The sequence below is a fragment of the Pleuronectes platessa genome, chromosome 18, assembly GCF_947347685.1.
Source record: "Pleuronectes platessa chromosome 18, fPlePla1.1, whole genome shotgun sequence".
In the NCBI taxonomy this organism is placed as follows: Eukaryota; Metazoa; Chordata; class Actinopteri; order Pleuronectiformes; family Pleuronectidae; genus Pleuronectes; species Pleuronectes platessa.
In genome coordinates this window covers 10,309,555-10,336,340 of record NC_070643.1, presented here as the reverse complement: position 1 = coordinate 10,336,340, position 26,786 = coordinate 10,309,555, and the positions used below count along the sequence as shown (strand labels likewise).

General features: G+C 42.9%; 1 protein-coding gene across 1 annotated transcript in view; it reads left to right on the top strand.

The window, feature by feature from the left end:
- The first annotated feature begins 2,391 nt into the window (after window positions 1–2,391).
- rims3 (regulating synaptic membrane exocytosis 3) overlaps window positions 2,392–26,786 on the top strand; it is a 36,949-nt gene continuing 12,554 nt past the window's right edge. Inside the window, exons 1-2 of the mRNA XM_053447539.1 lie at window positions 2,392–2,545; window positions 13,689–14,021. Coding sequence (XP_053303514.1) covers window positions 13,757–14,021 — 265 coding nt within the window. The 5' untranslated portion in view covers window positions 2,392–2,545; window positions 13,689–13,756. The remainder of the gene's footprint in view (window positions 2,546–13,688; window positions 14,022–26,786) is intronic.

The window sequence follows — 26,786 nt, the reverse complement described above, 5'->3', positions numbered from 1 at the left end:
CAGGGGGGGAGCAATGACATTTGAGTTGAAACAGACAGACACACACACAAAGACAACTTTTACTTCTCTCTTTGTGAGGACATCCATTAACAGTGTTTATGCCAAAAAATATCCTGAAGAGGAAACAAGAATGAGTACACATACACACAGAGTGAGAGGTTTGTGCAGCTATGTTTCTTTTAATAACATTAATATATCATATCACTTTTAAAATCTGTATTATTTTATCAGCTGTCTTTGAATTTCAATATTCTATATAATTTGCTGTGCTAAATTAAAAATTATGAAATTATAATTATTAATATCAATATGTTATTGTTTGAGAAGCACTTGGAAACTTCTCTTTTAAAAGGTCCTGTGTAAATAAAGCTATTATTACTATTAATGTTGGACAGCCTAATAAAACCTTATCCTTAACCTCAACCATGACCAGTTCTTGTCTAACCCTGAACGTAACCAGGACCTCACAACCGAGGATTTGCATTTTAAGACCAGGCTCTGGTCCTCATGAGGTCGACTGGTCCTGACAAGGCCAGTGCTGGAAAATGTCCTAAAGAGGAGACAAAAACAAGCACGAGCACACACACACACACACACACACACACACACACACACACACACACACACACACACACACACACACACACACACACACACACACACACACACACACACACACACACACACACACACACACCTTTCATGCACTGTACACACTTCTCCTTCCCGCCCCCTACCTGCCCCACCTTCCTGTAAAATCACAAAATACACTGTAATTCAATAGACTCTGACCTGACTCCAGCCACATTCACCAGTGACACGGCGTATATTGTGCTCTTACACGTTTAACACACATTTCCATAGGGGGTAACACGGCCGTCTGTCTTGTTTATTCCCTATTTAGACCATGTCCTGCAGCTGTGTATGTATGTCGAGCTGGGAGCGGATCAATCCTTTGAATTATAACTCCTGCCTGCAGCTATTGAAATTCCTCCTCCCTGATCAGCATTTTTTCTTTATGACACACACTGCTTAAACGCACATTGTGTTCATTGCTACAGCACAGCTATCGTGGTCACTATATCAGCTGATGACAGCAACAGATGCTCCATTCACCGCTTCTCTCTCTCTCTCTGCAGAATGGAAATGAGCTGATTCGAATTCAGTGCCGGGTATTAATGTTTGAAGGGGGGGGGGGCTGATTCCAGTCGACCCTCCTTACTGTTGCAACAGAGAAAAACCAGGCTTAGTAATTGGAACAATGACTCCCTGGGTAGAATTGATCGTGATGGGCCACAGCGGCTCGCCTATGGGAAACAGGGCATTGATCCAAGGCTCCTGATTTATGCCTATTTCAGTGGCTTGCCACATGGGTGACCGAGTGGCACATATTTCACCTGGAAGGGTAAGGAGCTGGGTTTCTGTTCATGGGTTCCCATCAGGACAAGGGCACCGTGTTCCTCCTCTCACAGTAATAACACGCTGTGTTGAGTAAACAGTGTCAGGGCAGAGAATATATGCACTGTGTTTGAGAGCAGACCACGGCGAGGCCTGGATCATTTGAACTTAAGTGGACCTAAGTGGCACTGAGAGGCTGAACAGAAAATCACGTTACATCACATCCATTATATTCATTTTATCTGTGCATGCAGAACCTGCCGCATGAGCAGAGGAGAAGGAAGCGATGAAGCAATGTCTGTGCTAATGCATCAACCTGCAGGAATTGCATATTTGCATTGCCTTGAAGTGGTGACCAAGCAACGACAATGCAACTATGACTATGACAAGTCTTGCAAAATACAGATTTTAGAACATGGAACCGGATAGTGAGTGTTCTTTCCATTTGAGTGAATTTGCCAACCTCCAGTAGATTAGCAATAACCAGCAGATGTTATGGTCATATCATCAGTTGTTCACCATAGCGTCATTGGGTGTTTTGGCCTTTAATTCACAAGACACCCTCTGCTAAGGCAGGCCCACCACAGGCTGCTCAGACCTGGGTGTGTGTCCCTAACATCTTGGGGCCCAGTTGGGGTCTTACCTTTTGATCCAGAGTCAGTGGCCGTACAAAGGACCTCACAACTTCAACTACAGCTGTTATATTTATCAGCCGGCGAGAAACAGAGGGTTTCCTGCATGAGCAAGTGGTCGACTTCCCTCCCTCATGCACCCTCATCCCTCCGTCTTTCCCAGACACAAAGAGGAGATGAGCTCCACAGGATTTACGCACGCATTGTGTGCTTGCCTCACATGGCCACACGATGTCGCTGTTTGCCACACCGGCTGAAAAACACCTCATACGCGCAGCTCTCCTCCCCCCTCCCTTCCTCCCTGTCTCCACAGCAGCGCGTGCAGTGTCAGAAGCAGCAGCACCAAGCCGAGGAGCAGTCGGACACCGCGCGCGCACACGCACACGCACACACACACCAGCACCGCAACTATACAAGCCGAACGATGACATTCACACAGAGACGACACACAACAACAGTTATTTGACAACTTCCGACACCCCGCACCTTCACCTCGCCGGTCCTAGCTGCAAGAGGTGAGTGCAAAGATCTCTCTTTTTACTCCAGGGGCTCGAAGTGCTTCCATTTCTGCACTGGGCGATGCATGAATGATGTGGATTGATGCTCCCGCCCACGAATCATGCAACCAGCAGCCGAGCAGGTGATCGGTGAAAACAGCGAGGAGCGTGCATGGTTCAACCTGGGTGCAGTCGTGTGAACGTGTCTTTTATTGTGACAACGCACGGGGCCGAGCTCTGAGGTGCTGAGCACATGAGATCATTACGATCAGCTGGAAAGACTTGCTTCGCTCTCACATACTCCAACATCCTGCAGCTTCCAGGTTTATGTTTCCACCCATGAGCTGTTTAAAGGCACTGATGTGGTGGTTTGACATGATGTGCACCAGCTAATATGCATTCATGCAAACACAAAGATTTTTTCAAAAAATGTTGCAAACTCCTCAATGCATGATTAAATTAATTTATCGAATTATTCATTAAGACCTTTAGTATTTTGCACTTTTAGGTCAAAGCAACCAAACCGAGTTTTAACTAAAAAGAGTTGCATTGTGTTTTATTGTGTTACTGCGTCTGTTGTGCGGTGGTCAGCACTGTCCTCTCAAAGCAAGAAGGTATCTGGTTCGAATCCCAGTTCAGCCAGGGTCTTTCTGTACGAATCCCAGTTCAGCCAGGGTCTTTCTGTACGCACATCGGGACGATTTCATTTTTTGAGACTCTATATTGTCCTTAGTTGTGAGTGTGAACAGTTATTTGTCTCTGATGCTTTTGTCTCTCTTCTCAGCACATGTCTGTAACTTATTCTCTTCGTTTACTTGCCCAAAACCAAATTGCAAGTTTCGCTGTATTTGAACTGGGTTGGCACTGTTGGTGGCCTATTAGGGGCCAATGGTATACAAAAAAGGGCCCAAGGACAAGTCTGTGCTGAGCTGCCACCCAGCTTCTGTTTGTTTTTGTGACAGCAGGGAGGGACTGTGGGGTATAGAGAATAAGCATATTTCGTAATTTTCTGTCTTCTGCCAGGGATCAGGTCAGGCCAAGTGCACGCTGAGGTGTGAGATTCTATCCCATGGCTGCACACGCATGTATGTAGGCACACAGACACACAAACACAACGACTCATGGTTCTGCGGTTCAAACTGTGCTCCCCACCTGTGCTGTGAGGGACACAAACCAGCCACGCGGCTCCAGAGCTACTGTGTTAATGGGCTTGTGTGTTTTCTCTGAATCTCTCTAAGGAAATCGGACAATCTTAAAGCTCTGATTAATTGTTAGGTCAGGGTGTGAAGTAAAATGAAGGAGTGGACCCTCTTTGGCCCTGTGTTAAAGAAGAAAGGGAATAATCCTCCACGTGCTTAACTCTTGAAATCCTCGCCTGAGTCACACTTGATCCCCTGAATAATCCACTGAGACAGAATTGAGACGGTTAAAGCTGGAAATAGACTCGACGCTGTGGTTCGGAGAGCCGCGTTTCTGGGTCTCCATTTGCACTTATAAGTCCCGTATTTATACATAGAAGCCATTTTCCACAGATTCTGCATTCTATACCAGCAGAGAAGATGGAGAAAAAAATTACTGATCATTGAATTTTACATCCTCAAACAGCCGCAACACAGCTCACAAGTGTGTTTATGAAGAATTCATGTGCTTGTGTCACAGTTTAGCTCTACGTTTTGCAGGGTGTGGCCGACATACCGCTCAAGTTCAGAGGCCAGACGTACTCCTGACTTTCTGAAATATCCACCAGGTTGAAATATCTGTGCGTAAGTGGGTGTGTGTGCGTGCTTGTGTGTGTTTGAGTCTGAGTTGTAGAGTCAGAGATGCGTCAGATAGTATCAGATAAGCTGGATACTCAAAAGGCCAGTCGGGCCGTTATGCACTGTATCATCTTTCATCAAAGAGCATCTGCTCACACGCAGACACACATGCACACACTCCTACACACGCTACGCAAAACTGGTAGTTGGAAAGGGCAAAGGCAAAGTCTAGTGCACAGACACACACACACACACACACACACACAAGCAATGATGCATCTGACCACACTTCAGATCTATAGCTGCTCCTGGTTCTTCTTTGAAATGAAAATGAAATGAAAACAACCAATGGGCAGAGCAGTTATCACAGTATTGAGCAGGCTCCTGTGTGTGTGTGTTTGTGTGTGTGTGTGTAGGTGTGTGTGGCTGCATCTTTTATTATTTGTTAGCACTTGTGGACAACTACTTGAAACGCACAATTCCCTGGCCAGCTGGTATGTGATGGGTTTACAAAGGATGGCTGTGTCGGGGTTGCACCTCACTTCCCGCTTCATGCTGGATTTGCTAATGAGACACAAAAGTTATTTACAAGATCATTTTGCACAATCACATCTAGACACGTTCACATGCATGTGGACTTGTATATATATATTTTGTTTGTCAGTGTCAGGTGATCGTCTGGTTAAATGCCAGAGGTTGTTATTATCCAAGCAACACAACAGTCCTCAAACAAAAATCAATGCCACTCCACACCTCATATGTGTTTGAGGCTGCTGCAGGAGCAAAGGTGACCTCCATCATGTGCACGTTGGTTACTCGCGTGCTAACTTAACACATTTCATGGAGACAAAAGTCTGCAATGCTTTCTAACATGAGAAGTTTGATACACAATGTGTACAAATTGTTGTTTTCTTTACCCTAGAATGGGCCCTTTTATATTTAAGTACTCTATATTTATATCTGCAGCGGGTCCTTGCTATGGAGGCTACTTTTTTTTTACAGTAGCCCATACTGGACAAACTAAACACCTCTTGAGTTTTTATGACAACTGAAGGCTGCTACAGGTTGTCTTTCATGTTTGGAAGGGGAGGGTGAGGTGAGGGATACTCAGCTGCAACATGCAACTTCACCACTAGATGTCACAAAATTCTTCACACTGAACCTTTAAACATGGACAATAAAAATCCGACTATTGACCTTAATCTGAAAAACACCTTATTTAAATAATGATGTTTACACAAATTGCTAATAGAATATTTTGTTCAAGTGTTACAGAGCATATAGTCTGATTGTAACTCACGTCAACATTTCATCCCACTTGAGCAAAACATTGCATTTATTTAGCAAGTTACAAAATGCTTTACAAGAGAAAATAATCATTAATCAGCAAAAGAAAAGAAATGCACAAACAGAACAATATAAGATAATTGGCATTATCAAAAACAATAGTGACATATATGCCTATATAATATGACTGAGGTCGAAATACGCCACGTCTTAATTTGATTAGATTCTTGCGTATGACTCATTCAGGTGAAGGAAATCCGAAACTGCTGTTGACATGTCTAACTATCAAACATTAAAACTACAAACAGAACAAGAAGGTATCCATGCAGATCATAATAATAAGATAATATTAGTACTTGTAATAATATGTAAAGCAAAGAGATCTGACAACAATTGGGAGACACTATCTCTACATATCAAACTATCTGCAGCTATGTTGAGGTAAAGGCATAACAGGTCTGTTTCATGCTCCTCTCAATGGACTGCATAATAAGTCATTCCATAAGAAATGTGACTCAGTAAGTTATTTGAATATTTGAATTTAGACAGCATAATTACATTTCAAGTCTCAAAATATAATATAATTTTACACATTCAGGCTAGCTATAATTAGACACTATATGTATCAGTGTGTCAGATCAGCCAAAAACTTAAACACGCAAGCATCCCAAAAATGAGGTTACGTATAAAAGACTACGATAGACGTCCTAAAAACATAAGCTGGCAGAGAGATAGATATGCAACTCTTATGTTGTCCTCCCACAGGATCTGACTATGATCCAGTGCACACATCCCTTCCAGAGGTTAAGGGGTAAATAAGAGAGGAAGGCGTGTGCTGGTTAACCCTGGCTGTGTCCCTACAGGTCTGTCGTAGCATCCCCCTCTTAGCAGATCACTCCCCGAGCCGTGGGACGTGGCGTTGCAGGCATGGCAAGCAGGGTGAGATCCTGTGTGGTTCTCTGCCCCAGGCCGGCCACCAGCATCACAGGTGGGATGAAGAAGTGTGGGGGCGGTTGAGGGGTAGCGAGGGAGAAGTCACTGGGACCACATTAGTCACCAGAGAAAGCAGGCCATGAGTCAGGAAAGCTTGCAGTCTCATCCATCACACCCCTCTTAACCCACTTTCCTTCCAGCCCAGCCACTCTGGCTTTTTATTTTGCTATTTTCTGCTGGCGCTCTCCAATCCCCCTGCTGCTGACGGGGTAACTTCACCATCCACTCTTTTGATGGCGATGAAAAGGAGAAGAGGGCAGAACGAGAGTGTGTTCAGTGGCCGGACAGACGTGGTGAGAGATGAGTCAGTCAGGAATTGAACTTTTCTCCCCCCACCCCCCTCCCCCACAAGCAACTTTTTACATGTGAAGAAAATAAATGAAACAGTTAAACAGTAGTTTGTTTAGTCTGCGTGTGCCTGCGGGGAGAAAAAAGAAGATAACACATTGACATGATGCGTCTCATTTTCACAGTAGATTTCCCACAGTGTTGTGCAGCTAAACTCAGAGACTGCTGAGGGACGATAAGTGATATGAGATATCTCACTTCTCCATAAGGCTGTTGGCTTCAATCCTGTATATGGTATTTGATTCACTGCTGAGATGAAAACACTCTGTTGCGAGCTCAGCTGCGGATGGATTAGTGTTGAAGAGGGGGGGAGCAGGGGGATGAGTGAATGAACATTTTAAATGATACTCTGGCGATTTGATGGTTATCTGTGTTTGTGTGTGTGGTTTCATGCCCGTATTTAGAAAGATATTTTCATGCAGTTGTTATTCCTGCAAACACGGAACCGCCGACTTCCCAAAAGTCTTTGTGATTCCTGCATGTCTGGTTCATGAACTCACATCCTATGAACACAAAGGAGTGGAGGGTCAAACTTCCCAAGCTCATATAGTATAATTTGAAGAGAGCATGAATAATTCTAGTTTAGCACATCTCAAGTTTCATGTACATGATTGTACATTACAGGCTGCTCACAAAGGTAATTACTGAGATCTAGATATTGCAGCTCCAATGTTGGAAGAAACATCATCAGTCAGAAAAACAAGCCCTCGTGGTAACCAAACTTATTTTCCAATTGCGAGTAGTAAACATCCATCATTTTACAGTCTAAGCTGTCAAGCTCAGTTTCCGCGTATCATACTTGTCAAGTTTTCATAAGAAAGTAAGTAGGTCAGTGCATTACCGGTGGAAGCATTTTTGGTTTGACCCTCAAATAAGGTGGTTTATATAAACCACCGTAACATTTTATTGGCCCATCTGAGGTTGATAAAAATGGAGCACAGTTTATGATGAGTTCCACACTTTCATAACTGCAAAAATCAACCACAAAAAACGATGAAAATAAGATTTAAGTTTTAACGGAACGTGACTCCTTTTGTGTACTAGGTTAACAAATGTTATCATGCCAGAACCTAAAATGCACCTTAAAGGTCCTCATAGTATTTGCTACATTTTTAATAGTTGTTAAAAACGACACTACTATTAACCCTGTTTTGTTTCTCTTACATCACTCCTTTTTTCTTCGCCATCGGACATTGATTCTTGCCTCCTGGGCTGCACTACTTCTCCATTCTTTCATGTAACACAGACTAGCCACTTTCATAGACGATGTATGAAAATGGATGATATGACAGCCTCCTAAAAACGAAGCCAAAGTATCTTGATTGCCCCCTGGTGGCTGGCTGCAGTATATGTCATAAATTCTGCCTGCTTTAAGTTATTTTTGAAGAAATAAATATCATATTACATGATTGACAGCTGAGACTGACTTGCGATGGGTTGAGCATGTGTATCGGTGGTGCCTCGCTAACACGGCTCCATTGCCCAAATTGCTGCTGTGCAGACTCTGCCTCCCAATGACATAATCAGAGCAAGATGGTAGCGTCGGTATCTGGGATATTTTGGCTTCATTTCTGGATAGTGGGAGGAAGTGAAGCCTTGTTGTCCATATTTATATACAATCTGTGAACACTGCACTGACTCACTGATGTCTCTGAAGGTATAAGGTGGTTAAATGAGCAATTTTATACCATGTTGCATCTTTAAACATCCTGACAGGGGCTAATTTGACCCGTATTTGTCGATCTGATAGAGAAAGTGTAAACCTCTGCTTGCCTGCCAAGGCTCATTCAGCATGATTCAGCAGCAGTTTGTGTAAAACATGGTGTAACGGATCGGATTTATGTCCGCTGTCTCACGGTGATGTCGAAGGAGTAACTCAACGACACACCTCATTAAAGATTTTATTGGATAAAAAGGTGATTGGGCCGATGGGTGAGACAAAGCGAAGGCCCCTCGTCAACTCCGCTTTCTGTTCATTTCACAGCTATTAGCATATGATTCAGATTTGTGTTCGTGATCGCCGACCGTATTATTGCTCTCCAAAGCGTGAAATAGGAAGTTTGTGTATATTTAATGGTGCTTTGAGTGCATCTGGTCAGTTTGTGTCTGATCCACTGAACTCTCTCGTTCAACGTGGCATCGAAATCGAAAAAATCAATGTCGGAGTGTTTTTACATAAGATTTGGATGTTGATTTAAGTCCATCAGCCAAGATGGTGTCAGCGCTCTCCGTCATTCAATATTATGTCTCTTTCTTCTGCCACACTCTGGCACGTACAGTCAGTGTGGCATATGTGTGCTTGCACTACAGTGGGTATCGCTGTGTGGGATTTTGTGTGTGTGATCCATTTGGCTCTCAGTCATCCCACAGCCTGGCATTGTCACAGTCCTCTGTGTTTGCGGCGTAGTTGCAAAACCAACCGTCTGTTTTCTCGCCTTCAGAGCCCCCCTTATGATCAGAGGGATGCATCAGACACCCACACATACAAACACATGCACATACACACAACAATACCACCCTTACACAATGACAGCAGGCGCTGGGCAGACACACACAATGTCGTAACATGCAAGTTTCCATGGTAGCCTCAGCAGGAAGTGCATTACAGCTCCTGTCTGTCCTTGCACACTGCCAGTAGGATTGTTTATCACAAATGTTTGCAGTGTAAAAAATTACATACATCTAGGATATGTAAATATCTTAGATGTATGTAAGTGTGTGTGATACTCTCATTCATTTGATCTTCTCAGACTTCTCCCTTTGTCGTTCGGTCACCTTTTCTTCAGAGAGAGATGTATAATCGAGTTTTTCAGATTTTATTGATCATTTTCAATACAATTCTTAACATGTAGGATATATTGCTTGTGCTGCATCCTGTAGTTTAGATTTTGATGCAAATTACCTAAGAAAATTACAGAAGCACACCTCGAACTGTTGGAAAAATATCAGCTCCTTAAACGTACAATATGTAATCAATACAATCAATACAATAACAAAAGGCAGAGTTTGAAGATGAGAACCTTTGTCTCATCATTTGTTTGTTTGTAATTTAATACAAATTATGTTGTCATGTGTCATGCCTAGAGATCTCGTTCAATAAGATAAAAGGCTGATTCTTTTAAATAGCTGATGACATGTGACAGATGACAAATGGCAGACACAAATCTGCTGACAGATATTTTTATTTGTTTGTTTATTTATGACTCAGTTCAGTTCCCACTCTGCCGTCCCACATGGGAAATTTGGCACCAGGCAAAAGCTGTTGGCAAACACGCATCCAAAGAGACTCATCCAACAACAAACCCTAAAAATAATAAATTAGAAAGAATGAGCGTAATCAATAGATAAAGACAGATTAAAAATGGGTAAAACCAATTAATAGGAAGATAAAACGAGAATAAGAGACGTCACTGTTTATGAACAGATTTATAAATGATGTATTATAGGTGTATGTTGTTCTGCCAACACCCACAGTGTTTCCTTCCTTCTTTACTTAACAGCTAAACTGTAGGTTAATTAAAAGACCAGCAGTGGCGGTGTGGCCTGTCTGCAGAGAGCAGCTTTAAAGAGGGGCCGTTAATGGATCGCTCAGCCATATCTTTATGGGAGTGACTGAAAAGGGAAGATCATTTTTTCTCTCCTGTGAAACTCTGCATCAGTTTACGAGTGTGGACAGTCTTACTTGGCTGAGGGGCCATCAGAGATATCATGCAGAAGGACCATTGGTCATACACAGGAGACGTCAGACTCGGTCACATGCTAAACAGAAAACCACACACTTGAAAAAACTCTCGGATCAGGACAGAGGATTTCAATAGACTGTAAACAAGGAGGGATAACACCTCTTCACTTCCTCCCACTATCCAGAAATTAAGCCAAAATATACTGGATACGACTGCCACCATCTTGGGCATTGGGAGCCAGAGTCTGCACAGACGTTAGCGATTGCGGCACGGAGCCCGGTAGCATGATCCCATCAATGCAAGTGCTCGACCAATCACGAGTCAATCTCATTAAAAAACAAATTAAAAACAAATTCACCTGAAATGAGCTCCTAAACATCAGGGTGAAAATTGACAGACACCATCTTTGAGATATTTGTGTTTGACGTGTACTTTGACATCTTATGTTTGGGTCTATGTGCCTTCCGCTAACCTGAGGACAATTATGACCTATACTCCAGCCATCCACCAGGGGACCATGAAGCAGATTTGACTTCATTTTTGGATGCATGTCTCAGTCGTTATCACTGTCACGTTCTCCTCCTTCGTTCACTCCATTATTCCTCACAGATCGGGCCGCGGCTCCCTCCAGCATTTTCTGCGTCCGTTCATTATGAAGCATCGTCTCCTCCCATGTCACTCCTCCTTCCCTCTGTCCTCAACGCTCCCTCGTTCTTCCTTGTCCTCGCGCCTCTCTGAAAGCCGACATTTTATTCTGAATGTCTCCCGTCTATCTGCCCCCCCCCCCCCCCCTTTTTTTTGCCGCTCTTCTCGCTGTGTGTTCAAAGCACAGAGGCCCCCCTAGAGCGCTGGTGAGAGAGTGCACACGGGCTGGAAGAGAAAAGAGAGGGAGGAGAGAGCAAGGAAGTGGAATACGACTGAGGAAGGAAATAAGGACACATTGGTTCACCTGCATTTAGGTTTCAAGCCTGAATATCCCCGTTTCTCCTCCTGTCTTTCCCGTCTCGCCTGTAAACAAAAATGTCACTGCAGCACCTCTGTAAAAAGCATGACACCCACCCCCCCAACCTTATCTCCTTAGGTAATTATTACAACTTTCATTACAAAAGGCCAAGATGTACCCTTTGCTGCCTGACTTCATAAGTCCTCAGTAGCACTTGGTAATTGTAGTAAGAGTGAATGCATTGCTTCACAAAGTGCTGTTGGGGAAAGGGTTTTTGTACTGTAAGCATAAACATGGCGGTGGTGGTGTGACAAAGCAGCGCAGTGATGGTGATTCACTGAGACGTCTGAAGCACAGCACACTTACATTTGACTCTTCAAAGAGGTATTAAGGGCAACTTCACTGTACTTGTATTATTTATGATTTGCATCCTCGGCACGGAGTGTTTCAGCAGCGAAATACATGTGTGCATCGTTCCATGGGATCTCTGGATGAAATGTAAAACTGGTGGTGTTTAAGCATCAGCATGTTAGAATTATCCCTGGGAGCACGAGTAGCATTAGCATCTAGCCCGAAGCGTCGCACTTGTGGTTATGAGGGCAGACGCCGGTGTTGATGTGCCGTAAACAAAAACGTGATTCCGGCAGTGGAATTAGAACATTATGTCCTGCCTCCTACATGATCTGCCCCGATGCTGCCCCGATGCTGCCCCTCGCCTGAGTGTTCAAGAGATTGTTCGTATTTGAAAGACAAAGTCCAGATAATGTCCAGACCCAACCCGGGCTGTTTTCTATGTTTGTAATTATATGTGTAACAAATTAGTGCATTGACTGTACTTTCTGTGAGATTGTGAAAATGATAACAATAATACTATTATTAATAATACGTTGTTACTGAAAACATTTTGACGTGTCACAGTAGGATATAAGAAAAGGTGTAAAATTAACAATGTCTGAATCTGTTTTAATTTGCATTTACACCAGCGACGTCCAGTGGTCTGAGGAAGAATGTTTTTGGGTTGTCCGTTCATCCATCCACTTGATTTTCACACTTTCTGCCTTTGGTAAAAACATTCACTTTGACTTAAAGATGGAGTGATCACAGTGACCTTAAAAAACATTTTTGACTTATGAACATGTTATCTCAGGAACACCTCCAGAAAACCCTTTCAAATTTAGCACAAATAGTCATTTAGAGGCACGGATGAACAGATTAGATCCAGGTGGTCAATAGGTTACGATGGCCTAACGAAACATCCTTTCGGGGTTCTCGAACATCATATCTCAAGTCTGCCTTCGGGGATTTCTTCACATTTTGCCTCCCGAGTTTAACTATAAGATTGTGGACAGTGGTCAAAGGTCAGAGTGAGGGAATAAGAAATGACACTGGTTACAGTAGGAAACGGTCAATTTGAAATATACAATTAACAATAGTTGAATTTCTTTAAGAAGCTTTGGTTGTCAGGCTGCTGGTGTTGTGCTCGCTGGCTCATCATAACACTGTCATGTCTTCAGAGGCCTCCTCTGTGTCTGTCCGTTACGGATAACAAAGTTTATCAAAGTTGGGTGGATGCACACAAACCCACACGGCTCTATTTTCCTGGGATTCAGCCATCCTAGTGATGATTAGAGCCGTAGAGTTTCTCATCTGTCAGTGTTAAGGTCAGACACAGCATAAGAATAAAAAAAAACCACACGAGACAAAGACCAGCAGACAGGGTCACCCCTCAACAGCATGCCAGCGCTGACATTTGTGTGTGTGAGTGTGTGTGTGTGTGAGATGTTTCTTAACTCACTTGAACACCCTGCTGCCATCTGCACTGTCCTCGCCTGCTGACCTTTATGTTCTTTGTTTACTCACTTTGCAAAACTATTGGGGATCAGAAAGACTTGTCCGGGCTTTTCACTTGGTATTTGTCTTCTTATGGTGTAGGAAGTCGTTTCTGCTGCCTCGGCAATAAGTGAGGGGATTTAATTAAAAACCAAACTGTGGTTGAAATTGAAACTCATTGTCCCGCAGCCCTGGGAAGCTGTTGCTGCAGCTGTAAGATATTATACAGTGTTTCATCAAGATGTTTTTTATGTGGCTTGTCCAGTCCGTTCTCCCACCCTCACCTGTACTGTCTTTTCTCTCTCGTCCTCTCTCCCCAGCCCCCGGTCTAACTGTCTGTCCCGCCCTCCTCCCAGCACATCAGGCCCTCCAGTCCTACAGCGGGACCATGATGCTCAGCAGCTCCGTGGAGGTGCCCAGCCCTGGCGGGATGAGCGGCCTCGGCGGGCTGAGCGCAGCGGCCCGCAACGTGGTGCGCTCCTCTAGCATCTCGGGGGCCATGTACAACCTGGAGAAGAGTCCCGGCAGCGGAGGCCCTGACTCCACGTCTTTGGCCGGCAACAAGAAGCGGCGCTCCAGTCTGGGCGCCAAGATGGTGGCCATCGTGGGGTTGTCGCAGTGGAGCAAGAGCACGCAGCAGCTCCACCAACAAGGTCAGATAACAGTTTGAAAAGGCTTTGCTCTACGTTAACTCTGAAATATACTTTCCCTCTTTTCTTTTTCATCAGTTTTATTTCAACTCTGAAATGTTCCCACTTTCATTTATTAGGGCCCGAGCACCGACTGTTGGAGGCCCTATTGAAATTGTAAGGATTATTATTATTATTATTATTATTATTAGCGACCACATCTCATCACCTGAGTCACTGAGCCAGGGTCAGTTTACCTTGATTCCCTCAGGGAGGCTGTGTCCTGGAGCCGAGGTCGATCGTTTCCGCACCGATGATGTTTACACGGAGCTACTTGTAAATAGCGAATGTTTTAACGCTACATAAATTACGACACCTCTTCAAGCAGCAAAGTTTGTTTTGTGGGTTAAACCTCGGACAAATTTGGTCTCAAGAAGTTTTGATCAATTCTTGATCAAGATGGAGATAAAAACTGACTCCAAGATCAATTTTTCGTCACACAGTGTGATCGTGGCGTTACAGTTTGATTACACGCCATCAAAACACGAGCTTCTGTATCTCAGGCATATTTGGTCCAATCGAGAGTCCCGACCTGATGACATCTAAATAGAAATCATGACTTTCAATCAAAGCGCCACCTGCTGGCTACAGGAAGTACTTTGTAAATCAACTCTGCATTATCCAATCAGCACCGTACTACTGACCTCTGATCACAATCCTGATCTGAACAGCTCCATATATTAATATTTTCTTTTACTTTTCTTTACTTTTTTTTGTTGGATGTAAACTCTGAAATTTATCTTCTCTTCTCTCTTTATTACTTCTGTCTCACACCCTGTGTAGTCCATGGTGCCTTTATTACTCGCTTTTGTCTAATCATCTAAGGGTTTTTAATGATTTTAGATTTCAAGGTGCAAATCACATTTTAATCCAAATATTTGCTGCATTTTCAACGGGTGATACATTTAATGATCTTTTCTTTGTTTTAACATTACAAAGTAATAGGTGCACCTTTTAAAACTATAAACTACTTTCCTGCTGCTGTTGATTCCTGATACAGATACAACAGAGGAGTGATTATTTTAGTGTGTGAATAATAACATTAGCATTATCCACTCCACCAAAGTTTTTTTTGCTGGTGTGCTCTCACAGTTATAACCTGTATTCAGCAAGCTCTGTGGCTCTACCTCTTTTTCAAGAGGTTGCCACACTGATGTATTCATCATTGTGTGTTGAACTCTGAAGTGGGATTGTTACAGCAGCAGCAGCAGCAGCAGCAGCCAGTGTGCATTGGGGCTGCACGTCAATAATAGTGGTACTCAGTTCCAAGATGTCTCCTGGAGGGTATAATTACAGACACTGCAGCTACAACAGAAAGGGCTTCACACTCTGCACCTCAGCGGCAAACCAAAAACACCTCAGTGCTACAGAGGGAGAAACAGGACACCCACAAAGGCTTGGTAAAGGCTGAGGGGCAGGGGGTGCGACTTCTTTCAATGCACTTTAATATCTTGACAAACTTGTCGTTCGTCTCTCCACATCCTCTCAGCCGCTCCGTCCGACCACCGCAAACGTCTTCCCGCTCGCCTGCTCCCTTTGTGGTCGTACTGTTTACAGGTGTTTATTAACTCTGTGAAAACCTTTAACGGGATGCGTTGACTTTGCGTAGGGAGCTGGGTCCCGTTTTTTTATGTTTTTTAATTCAAGACTGCTGCCACGTAGGAACGGCTGACGGAGTTTTATGACGTTAAACCCAGGATTTTGAGCCCAGGGATTAAGTTGAGTTGTGGATCTGTAGAATGTGTACTTAAAGACGTGTTAGCTAAAGAGCACTGAAATGAAAGATGGCTTTATTCGTTTTATTCTGATTAGTAGGATATATTTCAATATTGAGCAGAATTGAAATGAATGATGCATTTTTCCATTACTTATTTTAATGTTTAAAGTATGAATATAATAGAGCGTGTTGCTCTTTTTCTCTTCCAAAAACCATACAAAATTTAAAATAACAATATTTACATTTTGTTGATTTATATTATATTAAACAGAATTTCTTTAGCTTTTGGACTGATACCTGATATGAATCAATCAAGAAATGAATCTGAAATTATTTGAAACAAGTTGAATATTCCAAAAAGGAAAATAAATATGCTTTCCTAAATCCTGAATAATTATCCTGTATCATTACCTGTTTTTGGCATCCACCAGTTTGAGATAGCTGTTGCTTCAGTACACACACACACACACACACACACACACACACACATACACACGCACAAAGCCTGGCGCACTCAGGCACAGCTGACACTTGTCTGACGCAGGCTGAGCTGAGCTGTCGATATATTTTCACCATGGGGCTTTCATGTCTCTGTGTTTGTGGTGATGAGGAGAGCACAATGGAGGGGAAAGGGTGGATGAGGAGGCTGGGAGGCACTGAGGAGGAGGAGGAGAAGAAGGGGAGACGAGGGGTGTGTCTAAATTTAGATGTTCTCAGCTGTCAGAGGAACACATCGCGCCTGGAACAAAATCGCCGAATCATGCACCACTCCTTGTTCCTCCATCTACACTGCATTTCTCCTCACTATAGAGCAGTTTCCTCCTCTGCTCCTCCACCATGATAGTTTCCTTAGTTTTCATGATGCAAACCTCCGTCTGACAAACTGAGCTTGAGTATTAAACACAGCAGAGTGTGCTTGGTACTGACCCTCTCATATTTATTAGTTCTGCTCCCTTCATTTAATACTTTGAGCTCATTTTGACGTGTTAAGCTACTGCTGCAAAGCACAGATGCAGCGATGTTGCATTTTTACTTACATATATCACAAAGTTTGTAACAGAGTCTGAAGGACTGTGGACAGCTACTGCAGCATCAGCAAGCATCTGAGCAGCGAGGAAGATTTACAGATATTAAATCTGCTCCAAGTCTCACTATTGGCAGATATCATGAGTATCTGAACAAGTTGGATCAGTGCCTCCCTAAACAAGAGAGTGTGAGGTAGACCCAGACAGTCAGTATCTCAATTGATTTAAACTGCACACACTTCTTTTACCTACAATTTAGAGCCTGACCAATTTATCGGTGATCGCTGATAGTGAAACAAGCCTTTCACGCACACGTCATATACTCTTTTGGAAAAAAAGTATATTATAATTTTTCTTTATTTAGGCTCTATATATTTGGTTCTTATAGTTATTACCTCTGCCAAGGAGGTCATGTTTTCATCTGCGTTGATCTGCAGGATCGCGCAGAAACTACTGGACAGATTACCAGTTTGTTGGAAAGATGCAGTATGGGTCGGAAAATAAATTAGTTTGGATCATATTCACTGTAGATCCAGGAATCTTTTTTCACTTAAACATTGTGAGGGTGTTTCTTTTTTACATTTCTGTTGATTTATCAGAAAATAATTATTGAGCTTGATGAAAATAATTGGAAATGTTTAAGGGACTAATTCCATGATGGTGCGCAGTTTAGAGCAGATCAAAATAAAAAACTGAATCTAGTGAATGTAGATGTGGTTTTATAAGGGAACTGTTGGGCTCTACTGAGTGCCATTCTGTAGTTTCAAATAAAGTTTATGGTTAAATATATATATGTATGTATATATTTATAAATCAATTAGAATATATTTTCCGATGCAATACATCAGCTGATATATTGTTTTTGAAATATATTACCACCTAATATTGGTATTGGTATTAGCTCTAAAATCCATATCGTTCGGGCCTAACAAAAATCCATCCAGCATCTAGATTACTAGCGAATGGCCGTTATACAAGTAATGTTTGGTTCCTCTGGTTTCTGGAGACAAACAAAAGACAAAACAAAATGAGGACACCAAAATCTGTTGTTTTACCCACCTCATAATGCACACCAGCTAGAGGCAAACAAATGGGTGCACATATGTACACAGGTGACCCACGCTTTAAACACTGAGGGAGAGAAGGTCACACCAAGAAAGACGAGCAGAGTGATGGGAAAACAACCCCCCCCCCGCTCGGTCAGGTTCGATTAGGGTCCTCTCCATGTTCCTTCCTTAATGGCCCAATCTGGTCGGCCATCAGGCCTCCTTGTTCCGAGTGACACATGCATTGATTGGCTGATTGGGAGGGGTCAGCTCAGGTGCCGGCTCCTGTGCTTAGCTCGGCTGGTTACCTAATGACCAGCAAGGCACAGGTTGGATTGGTCCCCAGAGAGCAGGGAATGTGTGAGAGAGGAGGGGGGTAATTTGGATGCAACAGGAGGATAAAGGAATGTATATATAAAAAAAAAAAAACATTGATTAACAATGATTGGATCGTTTTTAATACTTTTAAGATAATAATCCCAATGGCAGCTTGGATTGCCCCCCGCAACCTTTAAAGGATAATTGAAATAGATAATGAATGGCTGGACGGACAAACTTAAAATAGTACTTTATTCTTAAATTCAAGTCTTTTTCTACCCCTAATTATGAAATTGAAGGGCAGGGACAAATGTGAACAATTGGAGGGTAATAGAAAGTGAATGAGCCCTGAGATGACTGATGGAGACTGAAAGATGTAAAACAAAAACAAAAAGATAAAGTGAGCGGAGACGGTGGGAGGACATGTCTCCATCTCTGCATTAAAGCGCTATTTGGAGGTAATGTGTTCATGGTGTTGTTATTGTGTCAGGAGTCTGTTCTAGCCATGCTCCCCTTTGTGAATTAGATCTTGTCAATTTACAACTATCAGTAGAATCTGTCCCGGTGAGCTCTTGAGCAAGCGAGGTCAGGTTTTTGTTGACGTGTCCAAGCAGGAGCAGAGTAGTTAGTTGTGATCAAAATAACATAGTTTCCCACCTTTAAAAACCTCTCCCCACATGCAAACCTTTCTCATCTGAGGTTCCTCACGAGGCTCATAACTTAGTTTCTGTCCAGTGCTCTTGCTTTGTTACATGAATCACCATTAGGGTCAATTAGCTCACAGCTTGGTGCGATGAACACCCCAGGATTCACGATATTTGTGACGAAGATGGAACGAAGATAAGTTTAATAAAAGCTTGAGTGAGCCTTACTTCACCTAAGCTGCTTTCTGGCATGCTATGAACTTTGGGACATTTTCCTGATATTTCCCAGAGGGGCTGGTTGTGAATAGATGCAGGATGAAAGAGGTGCCATACGTGTAGAAGACGCAGGGGAAGATGTCAGCTTGGAGAGACAATGATATTGTATGGCTTAGGGTGATAGACACAGTGTCGATGTGCTCTAAACGGGAACGCTTGATTTCATGTACTGTCTTTAACATGCTCTTCCCACCTATAACCTGAAAGATCAGGAGATTTTCTCATGGTTCTGAACATGTCTGACTTGGACAATCTCCAGCTGACGAGGACATGACTTGTCAACATTTTCAGACAACAGCTGATACCTCGGAGAGTGTTAATGCCATTTAATTATGGCCGCTGGTCTTCCCCAAAAAATCGGTACATTTATGAACTCATAACTTTAAGATTTATTTAAGATGACCTATTTTGTATCACATATTGTGACATCTGTAGCTCTGATACTTTATATCATGATGACTACAAACCCTAGAAAATAAGGATTTATAAGTTATTTCCCTCGATGTCGATGTGCAGCACTTTAACAAAACTGGTTGTTATATAAGGTGTTCTTCCATTTTTAGACCCTTCTCTTTGATGAAGGCTATTTCCAATCATTCCTATAGACCCAATATATGATTTTCGAACATAATTCATCTCACTTTTCCCCCATGCTGTTCCATTCATAGCCCTGACGCCCACTGCCATTGTCTCATTATTCTTGGTTTTGTAACAGGCGAGTGTTGGGGATGGCATTTTGGCTTTGTCTGTGTTCTATTTATTACCTGCTATTATTAGTATCGGTGAGGAGAAAGCACACACACACACACACACGAGCAAGCGGTTTCCCAGCGGTTTAATGGGTGAGTCACTCCACGGCTCAACATGGTCTTATCTCCTGAGCAGGTTTATCCATGACAGTGAAGACAGAGCCATAGCAGAGCAGCTCCCGGTAACACTGTCAGTGTGCACGGAGGGACGGCGCTGATGAAATGCAGTGCACCAGGAGAGTTGGATTAAAGGGGACCAGGCGTTGTCTGTTTTGTTTTTTTGTGTGGGATTTTATATACATGTGTATACAAGCGATATAAATATATACGATATACTCTTTGTGCGTGTTCGGCTGGCGCACATTCATACTCAATCACCTCACTCTGTTCTGCTCCATTTAGCTCCCTCAACCCACTCAACACCCGTCCTCTTCTTTTCGCCACCTCGTGTTTTCAATTCCTCGACACTCTCTTTATTTTAAATCTTCCTTCTGCCTGTTTATGTCTGTGGTGCTGCCGCGGTTCTGTGTAGATGCAACTAGAAGCACACCAGAGACGCGAGAGAAGAACCAGATCCGGAGAGGGAAGAATGCCTGACACAAAGAAGACGGCCAGTTTGCTTATGAAATTGATTCCAGCTTTGTTCTGAGAATCGATAGCAGCCACATCTTTCTACTCTACTATTGTCAGACAAATTATTCTGAATTGGCCGACAGTAACTCGAGCTCCTGCCCCGGAGTGCAGATACTTGAAGGGGGCTCTCAGTGTTGTGAGTAATGTTGGAGAAACCCATTTTCCATCCCTCCTTCTTTCAATAAAAGCACCCAGGTTGCAGATTCAATTGCTATAAAAAGCTTTTACCACTCCAATACTGCACTATGAATTTGGTTTTATTCTGTTGTTGTGCCAAAATGAGCAAATTCGGAAAATATTTGAGTTGTTTTTTTCTCTGTAGAGCAAATTTGCACCTTCTTACACTAGCCATGTATATCTGTGCTTATTATATTATAGTCTTTACTTTGATTACAATGTTAAACAGTTATGATTATGATGGCTGCAATATTAACTGCATTGGGTCACGTTGCGCTCGTAATCTGTTACATAAGTGCTACTTGCAGGTCATGGGAGGGTTTTCATGGTTAACAGACTGTCTCTGAGATTGTGTCTCCTTTATTAAGTCAGACTGATAAACAGTCAACATTAACAGTGTAGATGAGTGAGTGAAAATGAGGATTTCAGTTTCTCTCCTGTCCTTGATCAGACTGATAAAGGGATAGTTCACTTAAAAATGAAAATTCACTCAAGTAAACTAAGTAAATAGTGACTTCAGGAGAAAAAACATAACATTCCTCCATACTGCTTATGTGGTGTCATCCAAGTGTCTGGAAGCTCTGACATTCATATTCAACTCGAGACAAGGTCCTTTACACCTTGTTCTTAGCCGTAGAGAGGGTCATCCACTTAGCAGAAGTTCGATCCCGGCACCTCCTTTACTGCTTTTCACGGCATCTCTTGGCAAGATACTGAACCATGAATGAGCTGTGGTGACGGGGAATGAACGGTGTGTGATGGAGAAAGTTCTGAGAGAAGAAGGACTGCATGAATGTGTGAACGGGACTTTTGAGTGGTCGGTAATACTGGTCAATATTTTCCATCACTTCCATATTCTGGTATTTCAGTTCTTTTCTGGTTCAGTAGAGTACATTTCAGTGAAGCTACTATCAGTATGACTACGGATACCAAAGAGCAGTGTTGATTCTGGGTATCTTTGGCTGCTGACAGGCCAATGTTTACCCTGTTTAATCCGTTTGCCTGATAAACAGTGTACAGTACCTTTTTTGTTTCCTGAATCCTCGGACAGTGTCCTCCCCCGCATGGAGAGAGCTCTGCAGGACAGGCTGATGTGATGCAGAGGGCAGATACAGCTACGGATAACATTTTCTGAGTGTCTGTTTCTGTCTCACAGTACGACACAGGCCACCGCACCGACCCAAACCCAATTCTCCAGATAAGCCCACGATTTTCAAACTGTTAATTTATACTTTCATGCGTAGTGAGAAACTCAACTCAACAACAATGTTCCCGTCCTCTGCCTCTTCATGCGTTTCAGACTGTGTGAAAGTGGACCTCAGAGCAGACCTGGCATTTTAGTGCTCGGTGTGTTTTCGAGGTGACTCACTCGTGCCCTACTTCTTGCAGCGTTTCTGAGTCACAGCTAGGAAACACACTTTAGGAATGTTGGCAGCGGTGTTTTGGAAAGCTTACGGCGATCGGATCCTTCGAGGGAAAACTCCACGTCCCGGAGAGAAAATCGTGCACATCGAGACAGCTCAGGGAAAAAAAGCCTGTGGACAAAATGAGCAGCAATGGATAAAAAGCATATGTCAACAGTTAAAGTTGCCTTTCATAATAATACCTACCTGGCAGGATGATTACACATGAAAGCTATATTCGCTATGACTACTCAGGAATCCTCCTTGTGTCTTTTGCTATTACAGGTGAGACTGCTGCTCTGTTGTCTCCCCCGACTCACCTCCTGCTCCACCGACTCATTTTCTTCTTGAGTCACTGGCTCTCCTGACACATATAAACTAAAACAATACTCGATTGTCGAAGAGCCTTCCCCCCTTTGTGCTTTTAGAGGCCACCGCTCAGCCGATCTGCGATCACTTTCTCCTCCTCTCTGTCTTATCTCTCCCCTAGCCACACTCCCTCACTCGCCTATTTGTGTGTCCCCAGCTCACTGACATCTTAATTTCCCCTCTGTCTTCCCCTCCCTTCATCTCTATTTCTTTAACTCTCACTTTCACTCAGAGCGTCTATCATGTTTTCTCAATCTCGCCCACTGACTTCTCCATGCTCCCTGCTGCTCTATTCTTAGCCAGGCGGACTGGTGAACCATTCAACTGTGAATCAGTCTTTCTTTGTGCCTGTTTTGTGGAAAGTACGTATGTACATCATATAGAACAAAGGCCTTATATCCAGATATGAACTTTTCTGAGTGTTAAACACTGCCCTAATGAATCAAATCAATCGATCAATCAAATTGTATTTGTATTTCCCATAAGAGCAAATCACAATTTGTCTCAGAGGGCTTAACAAGCTGGGACAGCCTCTGTCCTTAACTCTTAAAGAGAATAAGGACAAATTGTATCTGAGCTTTTGTAGCATGCAGCACATCAGGATATTCACCAGCAGTGGTGTAATATATCTCATATGTTGTCGACCTGCTCCATTAAATGACCAGAATATATGCTCATGCTTGAAAATGAGTAAGAGCACTTGTCGGCACCTCAGCACGAGTTAAACAGGCAGTAAATTGCAGCGTGTCATTGAGCTCAGAAGTGTGTGAGGTGACTCACAGCGTTGTGTATGTGTATAAATGTCCGTGTAGACCTGTTATTAAGGTGTCATTACCACTACTCTCGACAAAGAGTGCTGTAAACACATACTTACACAGAATATACACAAGCCTGCTACTTGCGTACCCTTCTTTGAACTAATCCGGTCCAGTCGACATCCAGGACATGGTCAAACCTTGCACCATAGCCAGTCCACTCCGTTCTGCATCGGCCAATCGGCTTGCTGCTCCCTCGCTGTTGCTGTCCTGGCTTCTAAATGGTCGAACAAGCTCCCCATTCACATCAGGACAGCATAAAGTCTGCACATCATCAGCTGCAGACTAAAGACACATCTCTTCCCACTGCACCTTGGATAAAAAACTTACATGTAGCACTTTGTAGTTTTGCTTTTTTTAACCCTCGTGGTTGAATGCACTTCTTGTAAGTCGCTTTGGATAAAAGCGTCAGCTAAATCCAATGTAAATGTAATGTTTGTTTTGCCTGAAACTTTAGCTACACTGAGCCCCCCCCCCCCCACCCCCCCCCACCCCACAACTCCGTATCCGTAAACTTTCAGAAGCCATGCACAAATATGGAGGAAATAAATGCAGAGTACAGACGGAAGGCTCCGTCCATTTTCGTATATATAGGTAACGTTGAGTGTAAATGAGCCTTTAGTTTCCATTTGGTTCAGTGTTGATATTACCACTAACACTATTTCAAATCAGAGGGCACACATCTTAAGATAATTTCCTTTCTGATCCGTGTAAGTCTACTTGTCCGAGGATTTTTCTTGACAAGGGGCGTAATTTCCTTATCACAAACTTGAATTGCTGAACTTATTATATTAACTGTTAAATGAGATCAGGAGGAAATAGAAATATCTCGTCCCACTGGCAGTTTCGGTGTTGAGACTTAATTTAATGACGAGATCTTGTGAAGATAAACATTTAAAAAATGTACCAGATAATGTGCTGTTCTTCTCATCTCACTGGTTCTGTCAGTGGAAAATGATGTTCACTGCTTAATGCAATTTACAGTTTAGTCAAATTATAAAGATTTGTTAGTTCCGAGCCATCTGATGTCCTCTGCTCCTCTCATCTGCCGGCTCCCTGTGTGTCGTTGGGCCATCTCGCATCATTTGGCCATCGGGCGCAGAGTTGAGCAATCGAGAGGAAATTACATCGTAATTAGATTACTCTTTTCCTCATTGTAATTAATTGTCATTAGACAGAACCCGCGTGGCGTATTAACTCCCTGACAGACATCCTGCTCTACCGAAGCTTATGGATGCTAAGAAATCATTTCCTATGCAGCATCATACAGGGAAAGGCTAATCGCTTCAAACTGACCACTCCCTGCCTCATAACGGAGCTGTTCATGGGATCTTTGCACACACTGATAGAACATACATTAGTCATTCTATCTTTGTGAGGACACTCATTTACATGATGCATTATCTAGCCCCTTGCTACAACCTTAAACCCTCATAGTTAAATGGATGTGGCTTCTGGTGTAAAGTGCTTTGACTGGTTGCCCACACTGGAGAAGCGCTATATAAATATAGTCCATATACCATTTGACATTTAGGTGTGTCTCATTGACTTCTGGTTACTTACATTAACCTAAACCATAACTAATACTTGCCTTACCCTTACTCTCAACTTAAACTTAACTTAACCTCAATCCAAGTTTGTTTTGTTCACCTTAAAAGGTAATGATTTACGTTATAGTTCCTTTTTTGTCCCTATAAGGAAGGTCCCCACAATATGAGTAATACCTGGACCCCCCCCCCCCCCCCCCCCCCACACACACACACAGAGAGAGATTAGTGTTGTTGTATTCCCATGCATTCTAATTAGAGACAGTAACATCCCCGGCTACATTTAACTTTCCACCACATTTATTTGTATTTGCATGCTCTGTTAGTGAAATTGTTGATTTATGGTGATAATTGTTATAGGAAGCAAACACACACACACACACATAAACACACACAAACACACAGAATGTTTGTTATCCAAACTGAAGGTTTTGTGCTCTACTCATAAAACACTAAAACTTTTAGTTTCATTATTATAAATAGTTCTTCTCTTACTGTTGATCTCAGACTGCTTGACATTTAAGAAACTATGCACTCTGACCAGTATCAGAATAGCTCTGCCTGAAGACTGGAGACAGCCTGTACAGCCAGTATTAAAATCTGCGTACCATCATCTCTCAGGCTTATTAACATTCTACAATTAGCAAAGAGTTAATGCGAGATAACCAGAGGACTTGCAGAAGAAATTTCAATAATTGCAGAACTTTTTGAAAAGACACTAAGCAGGTTTGAAATAACCAAACCTGCTCTAACCTCGGTCAAAGCAGTGTGTGAAAGTAGAATACCTTCACTCAAAATAATAACTGAGAATTGTTCAGGGCCTTTTTATTCTTCTGGCTGAATTTGTACTACTTTGTACTTTATGCATTGAATTGAAAATCCTAGCAAGTCTTTTTAAGGGTACATGCATGTCTATGTGTGCATTCGTGTATGTAGACTATATTAACCACTGAATCACTTGCTGTAAGTTGCATAACTGTATGATGCCTGGTTGTTGCTCTGAATCATAGATTCACACACTTAATCCCTTGTCTCAGTTAAGCTTCTACCTTGATTCCTCCTTTTGTCCAAATTTAGCAGGGGTCCGGCTGTGAAGACACCACAACAGATCTTTCATCTCCGACACCCATGCCTGGTTACTGTTGCTATGCATGGCGGATCGTTTGCCGTCACCGGTGCATCCAATGGGCACGTCGGCGCAGCCAGGGAGTCTAAAAACAGCATTCTGTATAACCCCGTATAATGAGAAAGGCTTCATCAGAGTTCCCTCCAAATGTCAGAGCGGCTTTAATGATCTACTGAGCACACACACATACACAGAAGCTATATCTCGTGTCCGTGTGTGCGTGTAGTCACAGTGTGCGGCTCTTTCCTGCGTTGTTGGCATTTTTTTGGTAATCCCACCTTTCTTTATTTCCCTCTCTGCTATTAATTCTCTCCGCTGAAGCTATTAATTCTTTCCATCCCCGCCACTTCGTTCTCTGTCTCACATCCTAATCTTCCTCCGTGTTGCTGGGTCTCGCTCCGTCATGATTATCAAACATGTGGTTTGCGTAAGTATCTCCAATGAACATCTTGGTTCTTTTTCTAAAGAAAGTTTCGAGTGTGCGGATTGCTCCCAGGGGCGGCACTATTTTTTTCTTTTTTTCAAGCGAGTTTCAGGAGTGTGTCTTCAGGGACAAAGTATTACTCATCACAGTGAAGCCGACAAGAGATGCTATAAGAAGAACCCTTCTCCTGTAGCACAGTGAACAACAACAGCTTATGTAATGCTGCTATTTTAGCTGCTCAAACGGTTCATACAGTATGTCAGGCTACCTCTAATTACTTCTCCCAGGGTGCGTGTGTGTGTTTTAGGTTAACACTATATAATAAAGTTATTTCAGCAGAGGCAGAGGAGAAAATCCATTAAATAATTTAGATGGTGATGGACCAGGAGAAGAGATAGATAGGAGGTGTGTGATAAAGATGGACACAGGCCAACTACCAGTGGAAGGAATGAGAGTGAGG